Source organism: Platalea leucorodia (assembly GCF_965183815.1).
Source record: "Platalea leucorodia genome assembly, chromosome: 1".
NCBI classification, from domain to species: domain Eukaryota; kingdom Metazoa; phylum Chordata; class Aves; order Pelecaniformes; family Threskiornithidae; genus Platalea; species Platalea leucorodia.
The window spans coordinates 113,340,811-113,353,884 of NC_138823.1; the positions used below are offsets into that span (position 1 = coordinate 113,340,811).

The window sequence follows — 13,074 nt, forward strand, 5'->3', positions numbered from 1 at the left end:
GAGCTACAGAAATCTCAGTTGTAGAAAAAAAACAAATCAGATTTTAAATCAATTAATATGTAATATTAATTAATTATTGCACTGGGCTTTGTTTTGTCTTTATTCACTTTCTGAGCTCCTTTTTTAAATAGGCAAATAAATCAGATTTACAGGAGATATATACTCTACTTTTGTAATGAATTATTACATCTTATAAATATGAGAATGGATTATCTTTAAAGAGATTGATGATATATTCTCTGTAGAGGAATTAGGATATGATTGCATTTAAACATCAGTACCTTTCTGAATGAGAGCTTTGGCTTGGTATCAAGAGAAGCTAGAGCAGAGAGATTAGGAAGAACAATTTGGGGAGCTTTATGTTGTCAGTTTATTGTGCCTTTTTTCAGGTTTTATTAAGCTGCTTTCATTATGAATCTGTAACGCTTAATTATAGTATTACGGAAAAGCAACAGCTGATTTAGGCCTAAAGATGCAGGTTGCATCAGAATAGCCAAGCTAAACAAGCAACACACGAGCAGTAGTGGTTGAGAGAGGAGTAGGATATGGAAGTACGCAGGTAAAACTTTCTGCACCACTGATAAGATTACCATTTGAGTCATTAGTGGTGTATAATATTTAATAAACTCTTCAGCTGAATTCTATAGGATACGGTCAGCCCAACTTTCCTTTTCCTCCTTTGCGACTGAAAAGCTGTGCACGGTTGCCAGGAATTGATTCGGTGCATGTGAAGCAATCGCTATCAGTGGGCTGAAATGCAGCGGCTGGCCTGCGCCACCGCCGTAGCAAAATGGGTTACCTTAGGCTGTTTTCATTGCCAGTTATCAATGCAGATGGCAGGCTATCTTCCTCTCTTGCAGTCATGCAAATATAGCCTTCAATACAAAATAATACCTGTTTCAAAGGAAAAAATCTATTCATCTTAGCAAACAGTCATGGTTTCTACTTTATTTTGTGTTGTTTTAAACCTCTGAATACAATAGCGGATGCACTTTATTGCACTTAAAACGCAATAGAGTTTGGACTGTTTGCCTCCTAGCCTTGATCATCTCTTGACAAAATCAGCAGCTGTTTTTTCTAGCCCTCTGTTGAAAATAATTGAATCGTTGGTAATGATAGGACAAAGCTATTTACAACACTATTGCAGAAAGCATGTTTGAAACTTAAATTCTCGTCATGCTGTCTGTAATGCTGGTGTAAGAAGTTCAGGCATTCTCAGCTGCATTTGAACCATATCACAGAAAGGCTTGATTTTTGACCTTAGTGTCAGCAATTACCTGTTATACTTTCATAACTTAAGCTAATACGTATGGAAACTCTTCAGACCTCATTATTGGATTGTAGTTTCTTACTTTATCTCAAGTATTTTTGTGACTTATGTCCGTAGATAGCCAGCAAATTGGATAATATTCTTGCATGTATAAAACTTAGAAATTAAGATGATGCTGACTTCATTGTGAAAGCAATAAATATTTTTCTGGTAAAGGAGGCTTTTTGCTAGCCCCAAAATTTTACTTCATCATTTCAATTTTGATGATAGGCCTTATGCAGAGAGGACAACTTTGTTTTTCATTGGATTAAGAGGCAACGATGTGGTAGACTGACTATTTCCAGAGAGACTCCTGACTGTTTTGCCACAGGTTATTTTGTTTTCATCACAGTTGCTCAACTGTTTTGCAGGTATTGGAATGGAATTACTTGCTCCGAATCAGTTAATAATCTGGCAATTTGACTTACCTGAAATTCTTCCATCTCCTATTCCTATCAACAAACAACAATGTTGTCATTATTTTAATATTAAGTACTTCTAAGGTGCTCTCAATAATGTAACATTTGTTCATTTGTTCTAACTTTCCATTCTTCTAGTCATGGCTACGACCATCCTGAAGAAATTGTGATGAGAATGTCTCACGACACTGCTGCTTAAAAATCTGTTCATATCTCTGTTGTTGTCCCTTGAGAAGGGACATGAAGAAAAGCTATTATTCACGGTCACAAACGGAACAGCAAGAACCAAAAGTCAGCACTACCTTTGGACCATGAATATAGTTAAAACTGCCTTGACAAGAAACGCTAATCAGGGGTTATCTGGTGATAAGTCTTTTTTCTCTTCTATTGAACACTGTCTTCTATTTTGTGTTAAAGGTTATTTTTTTAAAGGAGAGAAAAGACTTTATCCTAGGAAGGAATTGCCCACTACTGTATCTCTATACAGGCTTTACTGGGTGTTTTTTAAGAGTTGAAATAAATGGTTTGTTTCTTCTATTTATTTTTTTATTTTTGAATGAATTGTGCAATACATTTTTGGATGGGTAGCGGTTGAGGTGATTTTCCTGATGAACTAGGCACTCTTGATGACTACTCTCTCCCGATTTGATCTTACGGTTGTTTGCTAAAGGTCACTTCTATATGCTTTTGCCTACAATAAATCCAAATTGCAGTACCTCATTTGTTTACTCCTAGCTTTTCTACTTATATTTTCTGGAGAAAAAGTACGTTACTGTAAATTGTAAATAGTTAATACATAACTGTATCATATGCTGATCTGTGACTGTTGACAGCACTAATCTGACAAGAGCTGAGATGAAATAAAGTTTATTTACTGTATAATTTTGGAACTTCTTTGGTATGATTTTTCTTCAGAAAGGATCCACCGGTTTTGTTCTTATTCCTGTTCGAGACATCGTTAGCTGAGACATTTCCAGGCTAAATCCCTCTTGTAAAAATTGCTGTTCAAGTCCATTGAAATGTAAAAAGTCAGTGGAGACCTTCAGATTTTCAAGGGATAACAACCTGTGAAACAGACACATGGTGAGCTGAAAAGCTGATGTGAGAGTATAGCAAGTAGGGAAGTTTGCTTTGTAAAAGTTTTAGATTATGTATTTTTTTTTTGTTCTTTTAAATAATGCCTGTCTGGTCATTTTGGCAGGTAAGTTGTGATCCTCTGAAGCAATATGCAAGTATGGATAAATTTAACTTGTTCTCCAGCTACTTTGATATTTACCATACCAATAACTGTCATTTGTACTGTGTATGGTAGTTTGCGAAGATGGTTCAAGGTGATCAGTTCTCCATGAACATAATTTTAACGAGTGTTTATAGGAGCAGCAATCCTCTAAATAGCTCATCTTTGACAGATTTGATTTGTTGTCCTGCTCCAGCCGTCGTGCCCAAGGACACTACCCAAAATTTTATATTTCTGTGTACCCAAATTTTGTATGTCTCGTACTGTTATCTAGATAATGTCAGCTTCATACGGTATTAGAGTTGCGATTACCTCAGCATTGCTGGCATTTCAAGACTCTGCATCCCCAGTATTTGCCTCTGATTATCTCTGAAGTTCAGCCTTTCCTCACGTAACTGCCCCAAAACCGCCGGTGAGATCCAGCCGTTCCTCTCAACACCGTCCCTTTGTCAGCTTCTCAGGCTGTTGGTGCCTGTCAAGGTCGGCCGTTTCTCTTCTCGTGTCCAGTGGTTTTCCATGCCCTGCTCAGTTAGCTGACCCTCAGGCCAGGGCACAGATAGCAGCCTAATATTTGTGCGTGGCTCCAGAAAATAAGTACAGGCCAATGACATGTAGGATGTTTGATACGCTTGGGATTTGTTTTGGGATTGGGTTTTGGGGGGGGGGGGGGGGGGGGGGGGGTTGGTTTTTTTTTTTTTTTTTTTTTTTTTTTTTTTTTTTTTTTTTTTTTTTGCAAATGCACAGGTATTCACCTTTTATGTCATCTGCAGAAAAAAAAGTGAAGAAACTGATTTTACTTGCACAGTTTTGTATCCCAACACAACTGGAAGAAGTGCAACAATTTGAGTGCTCCAAGGTCTGTTGCGGCCACCAGCTGTCTAAAGAATACATCTGGCTTTAAATTGTTTACAGTCTAAAGGGACGTGGCTTGCCTTTGATAGCTAAGGACCCAGAGTTCCATCTTTTATTTCCTACTGCCTTGTCTCTGGCAAAATCTCTTCATTTTCATGCTGCTTTATTATTTATAGCTGCCTTTTTTTTTTTTCCCCCCCCTTTATCAAATGTGTCAAATTTGGTTTCAAAAAAACCCCAACATTTCTTCTCTTCGCTTCCGTTGCATAGCAGAACGGCATCCTCCAGCACATTGCTTCACACAGCAGCAGCCTGGACCAGACTTGACATGGGTACGTTTGGCTGTGAGGAACGCGTGTTCCTCTCATAGCTGGCTGAGGATTTGTAGGATTTTGCTATCGCTCTCATTACAGCAATCTAAAATGTAGATTTGAGGTTCAGATTTCCATGTGAGGTGTACGTTGTCTTAGGCTTTGGGAAATTAAACGCAGGGATCCGCTACTCTGGCAGTGAGTCTCGCTATGATCACTTACAGTTCTCTTGTCCTCGCAAATAGGCTATTTTTCACATTTTCTCTTTTTGTTCTTTTCCCTTTCCATGAAAGGTACTAGTTTTAGGCTGTACTTTGTCAAGCATGACCTAAATGCAGTGGAGCAAACTGAAATAGTCTATATAATATTCATACAGAATTGGATGGAGTAAATATTTTTTTTCCCCTTAAGTGACCTAATTAAAGAACGCAAAGGAGATCATAGAGTTATCCTTGATGCTTTTTTTTAAACTAAAATCAGGTAACTACTCCCCACATTCACATTTTGAAAAAGTTAAATGATAAGCAATCACATAACTATTCCGTAACATAATGGGAAATGTGTTAAGCACAAGAGTTTTGTCAGACTGAAGTTTTAATTGCTTCTAGATTTTTTTTTTTTTTTTAAGAGAATTTGTAAGTAAAGCATTGCTTTAGAGTTTAAATAAAGGAAATGAGTTAGGGTGAAAGCATGAAAATGAGAGCTTCACTTTGAGTAGTGGTTTTTTGTTGTTGGAGTGTCATAAAATACTGCTAGTAGTACCAATGTGACGATAAACTAATATACTCCAGGCCACAAATATTTCTGATTATAAAATATCCTTGTTTAGACACATGTAGGTAAAGCCAAAGACTGCATCAAAGTTTTGGCTGCCTTTTTAGCAAAGGTTAAGGGATCCCAAGCTTGTTCAGACTGGATTGTTAAAAGATGCTGCTGCGAGAGAACAGATTGGGATTGTCTTATGTTGAACTTTCCCCCAGTTTTACATGCAATATACATCGTATTTATAATTGTATGGACCCATGCACATGCATAGAAAAAATTGTGTAGATCTATTTATAAAAATAAGACTTAAAATGTTTATCAAGTGTCCTCTAATGTCCTGAGGATTAACCATTGTTAATTTAGATTAAAAATACCAGTTTTTTATTCCTGTATTATTTCAGTGCCTAGGCTGATATTTATTGGCAACACACTATTTCAAACTTTTTCTAAAACGTATATAAATCCATCCAACCTCCACTTCTGCCATTTATAGTTCCTCTTTCTGTGAGCTATACTAAAACTTATTTTCTTTCCTACATAGTACGTGGTATCTGGTTCTCCTCTCTAAAATGAGGATTCCAAACTCTCCGAAAACCAGGATGAATACTGAGAAGATTGGTTTAATTTTGTAATTCATATTTCTTGCATACAATCTATTGTCCACCCCTATGTGCTACAGAAAATATCTTTTTTCCTCTATGGAGTTTGTTAAATTGAGAAACTCATTTTTCATTTGCTTTTTCAAGAAAAGACAGTTCTTTCACAACGCTATGACTGATTCCTTATGGAAATCAAGATGAGCAGAAACCGGCAGCCTCTCCCCTACGTGTGGGATATCCAAACCCAGCGATACATGAATCCTCGTGGCTGTTCCTAGACCCTGGTCCTCAAAAGCGTTGCTAGCATGGGATTTTCGAACTCTGTTTGGTTGTGTATATTCATAATGTTGCAAATTAGACATGCTAGAACAGAAGCAAGCAGTAAATTGCGTGTTATTCTGCATTGTGTTTATAATCCAGGAGTTGCCACCTCTAATTATCTCTTCTCTTGCAGGCTCTCATTTACACTGATTCTAGTCTTCCTCTGTTAACATCGAGTTACTTTCCTGTATGTATTAGAGTAATTTTAAAGGTACGTTGACTCAAATTAAGCACGTCTCTAGAGATTTCTTTCATTGTAGAACAGTGACAGCTAGTCTTTCCTACACTTAATACCATGTGGCGTTTCGGAGAAGTGGTAATTAAGCGCATGGTAATTACGTGTTATCTTACGGCTGTGCTAGCACATCATGGTACAGTAGTTGATGATGATGGAGATAAGCGTGGTGCTGACATCTGCTGTGACATGTGACTTGCTCCTCTTGGTTGCAGCTTCTAGAGCAGCCCAGGTCACGTCATCACCTGGTAGCCATTGGGCAAATGAACGAGGTAGTTGTTTTCTAACGAGGCGTGTTGCCGTTACCAAAGCCACTTCGATTTGGCAGGTAGCTTTTCCAAACGGGGACGAAGGCCTGCGCGGCCCTGGGGGCTGGCCAGGCTCAGGGTCTGGAGGGCGCCCTGGGCCGATGCTGAAGCAGGTCAGCGCGCCCGCGGCAGAGGCGCCTTTGCCTGCTGAGCTGTACCAGCCTCTCTTTGTGGCTGGGCGGCTTGAAATGCTCTCCAGCATTTCTGTAAGCATTTAACTTCACTGAAAGGAAAAGGGATGAATAACAGTGTGTATGATGTAATCTTTGCCACTGTTTATATTTTGGAAACTTTAGTGGTCCAAGAAAGTATTTAGCCTTCTTATTTAGATCTGTGATTCCTACTTGTTAACAGTGCTGATGTCTGCAAGAAAAATCGCTGTCACATTTAGCAGCATTATGCATCGTCCAGTTTTATTGGAGTAAGGGAAGCAGTTAAAAGTTTTCTAACTTGGACGAGGCAGTAGTATATCTTTTGCAAATGAATCAAAATGATCAAACAAACAGTATGTACAAATTTAGAACAGGCATCCCTCTGTGCGGCCAACATGACATGCTCTGTGGTTCCTTAACTGCAAGCTGCTGCTTCTGCTGAGTCTTGCCAGTCTTTCCCACTCAAGCCACAAGCTCTGGAGAAACAGCTGAAATGGAAAACTAGGAGAATGAGTATCTGAATGAGGAAGAAAGAAGAGAGGTAGGTACAGAGTAAAGTTATCTGAGATGCAAGATTCATCATAGCAGATCAGATGAGAAGTATTATTAAATTTATTACTGGTTTTGTGTAGAAGTTCTGAGTTCACCCTGTCTCTCACCAACACTCCAGCTGTTCTCACAGCCGATCGGCTGTTGTGGAGGGGGTAGAAGTAGTCGATCATGAGCAGGCACAAGCTGTCTACGAGTAGGCCTCCCCAGTGCCCATGAGGTTTTGTGCCCCAGCACGTGAGAGCTGCTGGAATGGAATATCCTGTGTTGGTGTAACTGGATATTCTGGTTCACTTATGCATCTGTGTATCTTTACGGATACTACTAAATTGCCATCCTTGCTGCTGTAACAAATTATGCTGGAAATAGTTGAAGGATTGAAAATAATAGACTTTCCTTTGTCCCTTAACAAAATGGGCAGTACTTCCCTATGCCCAGAAGTGGAAAAGCCCACTGGAGGTAGTTTATAAGCTTGAAACAACTAAATTGCAAACCATACAAAAAGAAGACACAGCCAATCCAACAATTCTTATTGGTGTATGTTGTGATGGCTGTCTAGGGCTTATGATACGCAGAGCAGTATGCCTTAAAAATAATGGAGGTTATTTCCCCTCATCATAGCCTAGGCTAGGAGCAGAGTTACGTGGCCCTTTTAGAATGGTGATAAAATAAGGGGTGGGGGAAGGAGGAGGGATGAGGTGAAAGACTAGGGTCTTCCTTTACGGTAATGAAAATAAGTAGTAGGCTGAGCTATCTTCAGAGAGCGAATGTTTTGCTTTCCCACACTGAATTCTAGCTTTGACTTCCCCGAAAAATTTTTCCACACAGAAAGAAACTGTCCTCACCTTGAAGCTCTGCAGCCACGGCGAGTTTTATCTGCGTGTTATTTAAAGCACAGCACGCTTCAGCCCCGAGATTCCAGTGCAGTTACTCACTGAATTAAAATCCGATCAACCACAAATTCAGTACAGGAGGTGTCTAGCTTAGTTAAGTGTGCATTTTTTTTTCCCCTCAGCTTCAGGTAGCACATTCAGGACGTGATGATTCTCAGGGTATTAAACTCTTTGAGATGAAGCACAGTTTCTGTGTATTTTATGCAGGTTCTGCCATGGTGGGACCTCATTTCTAGGATGGACCAACAGAAAAGTTGCTATAAATACAGGGTGAGCAGGAGAGATCCAGATTGCCTGTACTTTTCCTCAAGATGAGGATATCCCCATGCTACCTAAAAATACTGTGGAAGTTGTTCTGGTCTTACAGTGCTCTCCTTATTCAACCAGTGAATAAGTACAAAACTGCCATGCCATTCCCTGAGAACTGGGGTGCACCTTTCTCTATGGGCTTGTCTGACCTACCTCTGTAGGGGTTTTTAATGGTTTGGTTTTTTTAATGTGACTTGTTTAATACAATCATAGAGGAAGAGGGGAGAAGGCTCTGGTGGCAATGGCCAGCATGAATAAGGTCTTACAAGGAGACGTGTGGTTGCTTTGTAGAGTGCTGCACGTGGCCGTGCGTAGGACTTACTATGTTTAGGCTTTTAAGCATAGGCAGATATACTGCGTTAGTTATTTGTAGTGGTATGAAACCTTTTTTAAAAAAAAAAGTTTAGTGATTAGAGACAGCTTTTCTGCTTGGAGAGCTAGACTTGACCTCGCACCTTCTGGGTGGGCGCACACGGAGGCCCCGATAAACCGGCAGGGCAAGCCAGCAGTTGTGGCAGAGCCAGCGGCTTCCTCTAGGCAAGAGCACTGCAGGCCAGAGAGGTGCTGGGCCACCGCCAGCGTTGCGTTGTAGAGGTGGTCTCTTCAGCTCCCCTTTTACGTGCTGGTTATGTACAATTATTGATTAAATGCTTTTTGTTAAACGCTTTATTTCATTTGTCTTTGCTGACCCTTTCCAATTGTGCATCAGTGTCTCCTTGGAAATAAGTTTTTAAACAGGCAGAAGGTGAGGGTGACTTTCAGTGAGCTGCTAGACAGCATGGGTCTGCTGCTTGTTTTATGGGGAGACAGAGCATAAGAGGCAAATGCATGAAGTCACCGGCTTATTTTTAGGTTGAGAATAAGAGTGGGTATTTCTGGGAGGGATGCTGACTATAGGGAAGCTGGAATTAATGTTTACTTTAGATAAGCTCTAATATTGACTAAAAATAGAAGTCAATTTATGTATTGTTATAGACATCCTTCAACAGGATCCTGATGGTTTTCAGAAAGCCCTTTGTGGCTGCAGTAATGGCATGCTATAGTCAGGGAATCAAATAAACGCGGTGGACAAGAGGAGGTAAAAATAAACTTCAGTTCATGCCCTCTTGACAAGGTGACAATTAAACTTTGCTTATATCCCCTGTCACTGCTCCTGTCAACTAATTGTGAGCATAGTTTGTTTAACGTATCGGACTGGGATGCCTGGACTAATTTATTATGTGGCAGGGAAGGCAAGGTAATTAAGCATCTCACCTGATTCCATGCGCACTGTGACCAGCCCAACCAGGCCGGTCCCAGTTTTGTGGGTGATGTTGCTGAGGACAGAAGCATGCCTTGCTTTCACCTGGGACACGCAGGTCTGTAAGCGCTCACAAGGAGGGTGGGAAAGCATCACGTACTCTTAATTTTTTCCGAAGGTTCTGCTTTTCTCTGAAATCGGAGATGAGGCTGAGCTTGGACTATTTATTTCTTATGGAGGAGCCTCTACCAAAACCCCAGTCTCGCAGCTTGGGCATGACAGTCACTGTCTCCATCTTGGAAGACATGCCAAGCCTTTCTCTTAACATTGCTAGTGCCACCTGGTCAGTCCTCATCAACTGAGCGAGAGGGCTAGGAGTGTGCAACTTTGTTTTAATAGAGTGACGCTAGAAGCGACTCAGTAGAAATCCGCAGGTGAACCACGAAACTGTCTCATCGACCTCCAAATTTGTCTTATTTTCTTGCTGGTCTGTGGGATGACAGGGTTGTGACTGCCAAATTCCTCCCAGAACCTCTCTTATACCAGGGCCAGTCGCTGAGGCGTGTGAATAATGTCGCTCATAAACAAGAGAGCCTGCTGTGTTATCACAACTGCCGTGCTCCCCTCTCCACATTATTTGTAGTGAATATCACTCTCAGGATTGCAAATGCCTTCCCTTAATTTCACTGATTTAAACTGAATTATACCTGAAAAAAATTTTGTCCTAGAGGGTGGGGGGCTCGAGGGGTTTAGGGGGTGTTTTTGCTTTTTTGTTGTTTGTTGTTTTAAAATCACTGGCATCAACACAGCATCCTTCTTGCTATCCGAATGCTCAGATTCAGTGTTTTTCACATTATTAATCTCGGTAACTATGCCTCTTCTAGCATATCTCATGCCGATAACAAGTCCTGTGGAGCCCCACAGTTTACTTTTCTGAACTTCTGTGTATGTGCAGCACGCACCAAATGAAGCCATAGCATAGCAGACAATTTAGGGATGACTGGGTCACAGAAGGGTCCTGTGTATCCCAAATTATTCGGTTAAGGGCTCGAGCTTTGAGTGCCCACGCACACAACTGCAAAAAGTGTCTTTTCTGTGCAGAGATAACAGGTTTGGATCTCTCAAAGATGATAAATAGGTTATTGTTTACCTGAACTTTTCACACAAGGAGTGTATGATAGTTAACATGTGGAATAATAAACATTGAGTGGCTGGCTAATGGAGAGCAGATGTGCCAAGAATGCCAAGCAAAACATTTGAAAGCTGTGGTGTAAACTGGACCTTTTGACAAGTGGCCAAAGCTCGTGTGACCACCAGGGTCTCAGACTAATAGACTTGGATATGGAGGCTAAGAAGGAAAGTGGAGACATCACTTTGAAGTATAAATCAGTGAGATTTACTATCCTGTAGAAAAATGGTGGATCACAGGATCCACTATGTGGCCAGTATTTCATGACTTTCTCGTATCTAGTACACGTTTCCCGCTTGTGATTTTTGTTTTGATGTAGTGAAATGAGATAAATGAGACAAAATCTACTTATATTGGGCTTTAAAAATTCTAAACAGTCCAGCTCCATGAAAGCTTCTGGGAACCCTTCCCTGGGTTCCTGTGAGACAGGTCCAGGCTGTTGAAAAGGACCTCTACCACTGGAGGTTCACTAAGTGAAAATCAAATGAAGGAGACAAGCAACAGTCTCTTTATAGTTACATACCTCATATCTTTGTCTTAAGCTGTAATTTCATAGAAAACTAAAACACATAAATTTAATGGCATGTAAATTGGCATAATCTTTAAGTCTAGTTAATTCCACTTTGGTTTAAAACTCTTTCTGAAAATAGGATAAGTCCCGGTTTATAACACTGTGTTTGTTTTTTAGGCTCGTCACCAGCTAGTCCTTTGAGTATGGCCACAGTGCAGCTAGGAGGAAGGGTTAGCTGTCTGTAAAGCTGCGGTTCCATAAGCTGCTGCGACAGCATTGCTGAAATGCAGACTGCAACGTGGCTTTCCCCACCTCGGGGAGCAGTAGGCTCCAGCTGGGCTTGGCACTTGGAATGTGCAGGTTGAAATCAGTGGGATTTTTGCACGGGAGGTGACACTTGCAGAATTTCATTTACAATTTATCCTTTTCACTGCAACACTGCAGCATGTTGGTTTTCCTTATGAGGTTGCCCCATTGTCCCAGGGCTCCTCTAGGAGAAGGTGGAAGAGCTGTCAGGGGTTTGCAACTCAGATACTGACTGGGGACAGGGCTAAGCTACTTAAGAAAACTGTGATAAGGATCCATTGTGTCTCAGATACCCAAATTCTTGTCAGCCTGAGGTTGATGTAGAAACTGCAGTCTTTGTGGCAGGTCTAATCCCCTCCTGACTCTGGACAAAGAACGGTAATCAGTAGGGGAATTGGATTTATCATTTCTCTTTGATGTATTTCTCCAGGTAGCCTAGCACTTTTCCTAGGAGTCCCAGGGCTAGCAGGAAAGAGGTAGTCTTCTGGGAAAAAGAGCTCTTCTGTGAAAAGTCACAATTTCAGCCTTCACCTCCTTTACTTATAGTCCCCGTGAGGTTATTAAGAAGATTATGGAGAAAAGCTATAGGCTGGGGCAATGCCTTTTGAAAGCTGGTGACACGTTTTTCTCCAACTTGTATGATACATTCAACAGCCTCATCTAGTCCGAGTTTAAAATTCAGCCATGGGCGAGAGCTCGCTAGTTAGCCAAGAAACATGAAGTTAGATGAGACCGAGACAATGCTAGCGAGCCAGTTCAATTAAGAGCGTATCAATCTTCTTAAGTGTGGGGATAGCCATGAGGTATGTTTTAGTGCCATCATATTTTTGGTTTCAGTGATTGTTTAGGAGGTACTGACAAAGGCTAGCTTTGGTTGGTGAGGTTATTTCTGGAGTTTCTCTGTAGTCACAGATGAGAGAGGGGTTTTCTCTCTTGACCGTTTTTGAAAGCCCAGCTTCAGGTGCTCTGAATTGCCCACGGGCGGAGCTTCACTTTTCCTTAACCATAGCTCTCGTACCTTGATAACCTGTCCCCTTCCTCACGGTGGTCCTGATGGGCACCCGTCAGTGGAGGTGAAGGAAACAGAATTTCTTCCTAGTTTCCCTTAAGAGAGACCCTGTGGGGCTGGCGCAGCTATTTTAGGGGTGACTACCTGAGACACATCGCGTGTGCTTTTAGAATATATTGCCACATGGCTTATTTTTGGATTTATGCATTTTTATCCACAGGTCCTCCTTATAGCCACTCTAACATGTATAAATGAAAAGAAATAGCACATAGAGGATTTGATTACAGTATATTGCCAAATAAAAGTCTGTCTCCTCTCATTATGGTGATAAAAGCTTTTTGATCAGTTGATCCCTGGGCTGTGGTAATGAGGTTCAATCAACTCTGAGTGACAGAGCACACGATCTCGCCGATGTCAGCGTGAAGTAAAAACGCGGAGTGACAGGTCTACTAGCGAGACCAGCGCTAGTGAACAAAAAGCAATTCAAAAGCAGCCTGTGTGTGTTTGGTTTGCAACACGTGTGTGTCTGTGTACATTTTTAAATATATACTATATGAATG

At 40.9% G+C, this 13,074-nt stretch overlaps 1 protein-coding gene across 6 annotated transcripts in view; it reads left to right on the plus strand.

The window, feature by feature from the left end:
- Positions 1-2,604, plus strand: part of GOLGA4 (golgin A4) — a gene marked incomplete at its 5' end in the record, with an annotated part of 74,943 nt that extends 72,339 nt beyond the window's left edge. For all 6 annotated transcript variants that reach the window (XM_082317862.1, XM_082317863.1, XM_082317864.1 and 3 more), the window contains one exon: positions 1,867-2,604. Coding sequence is in view for 1 of the 6 variants with exons in the window: in XM_082317863.1 (XP_082173989.1) it covers positions 1,867-1,887 (21 nt within the window). The remainder of the gene's footprint in view (positions 1-1,866) is intronic.
- Between the last annotated feature and the right edge of the window lie 10,470 nt (positions 2,605-13,074).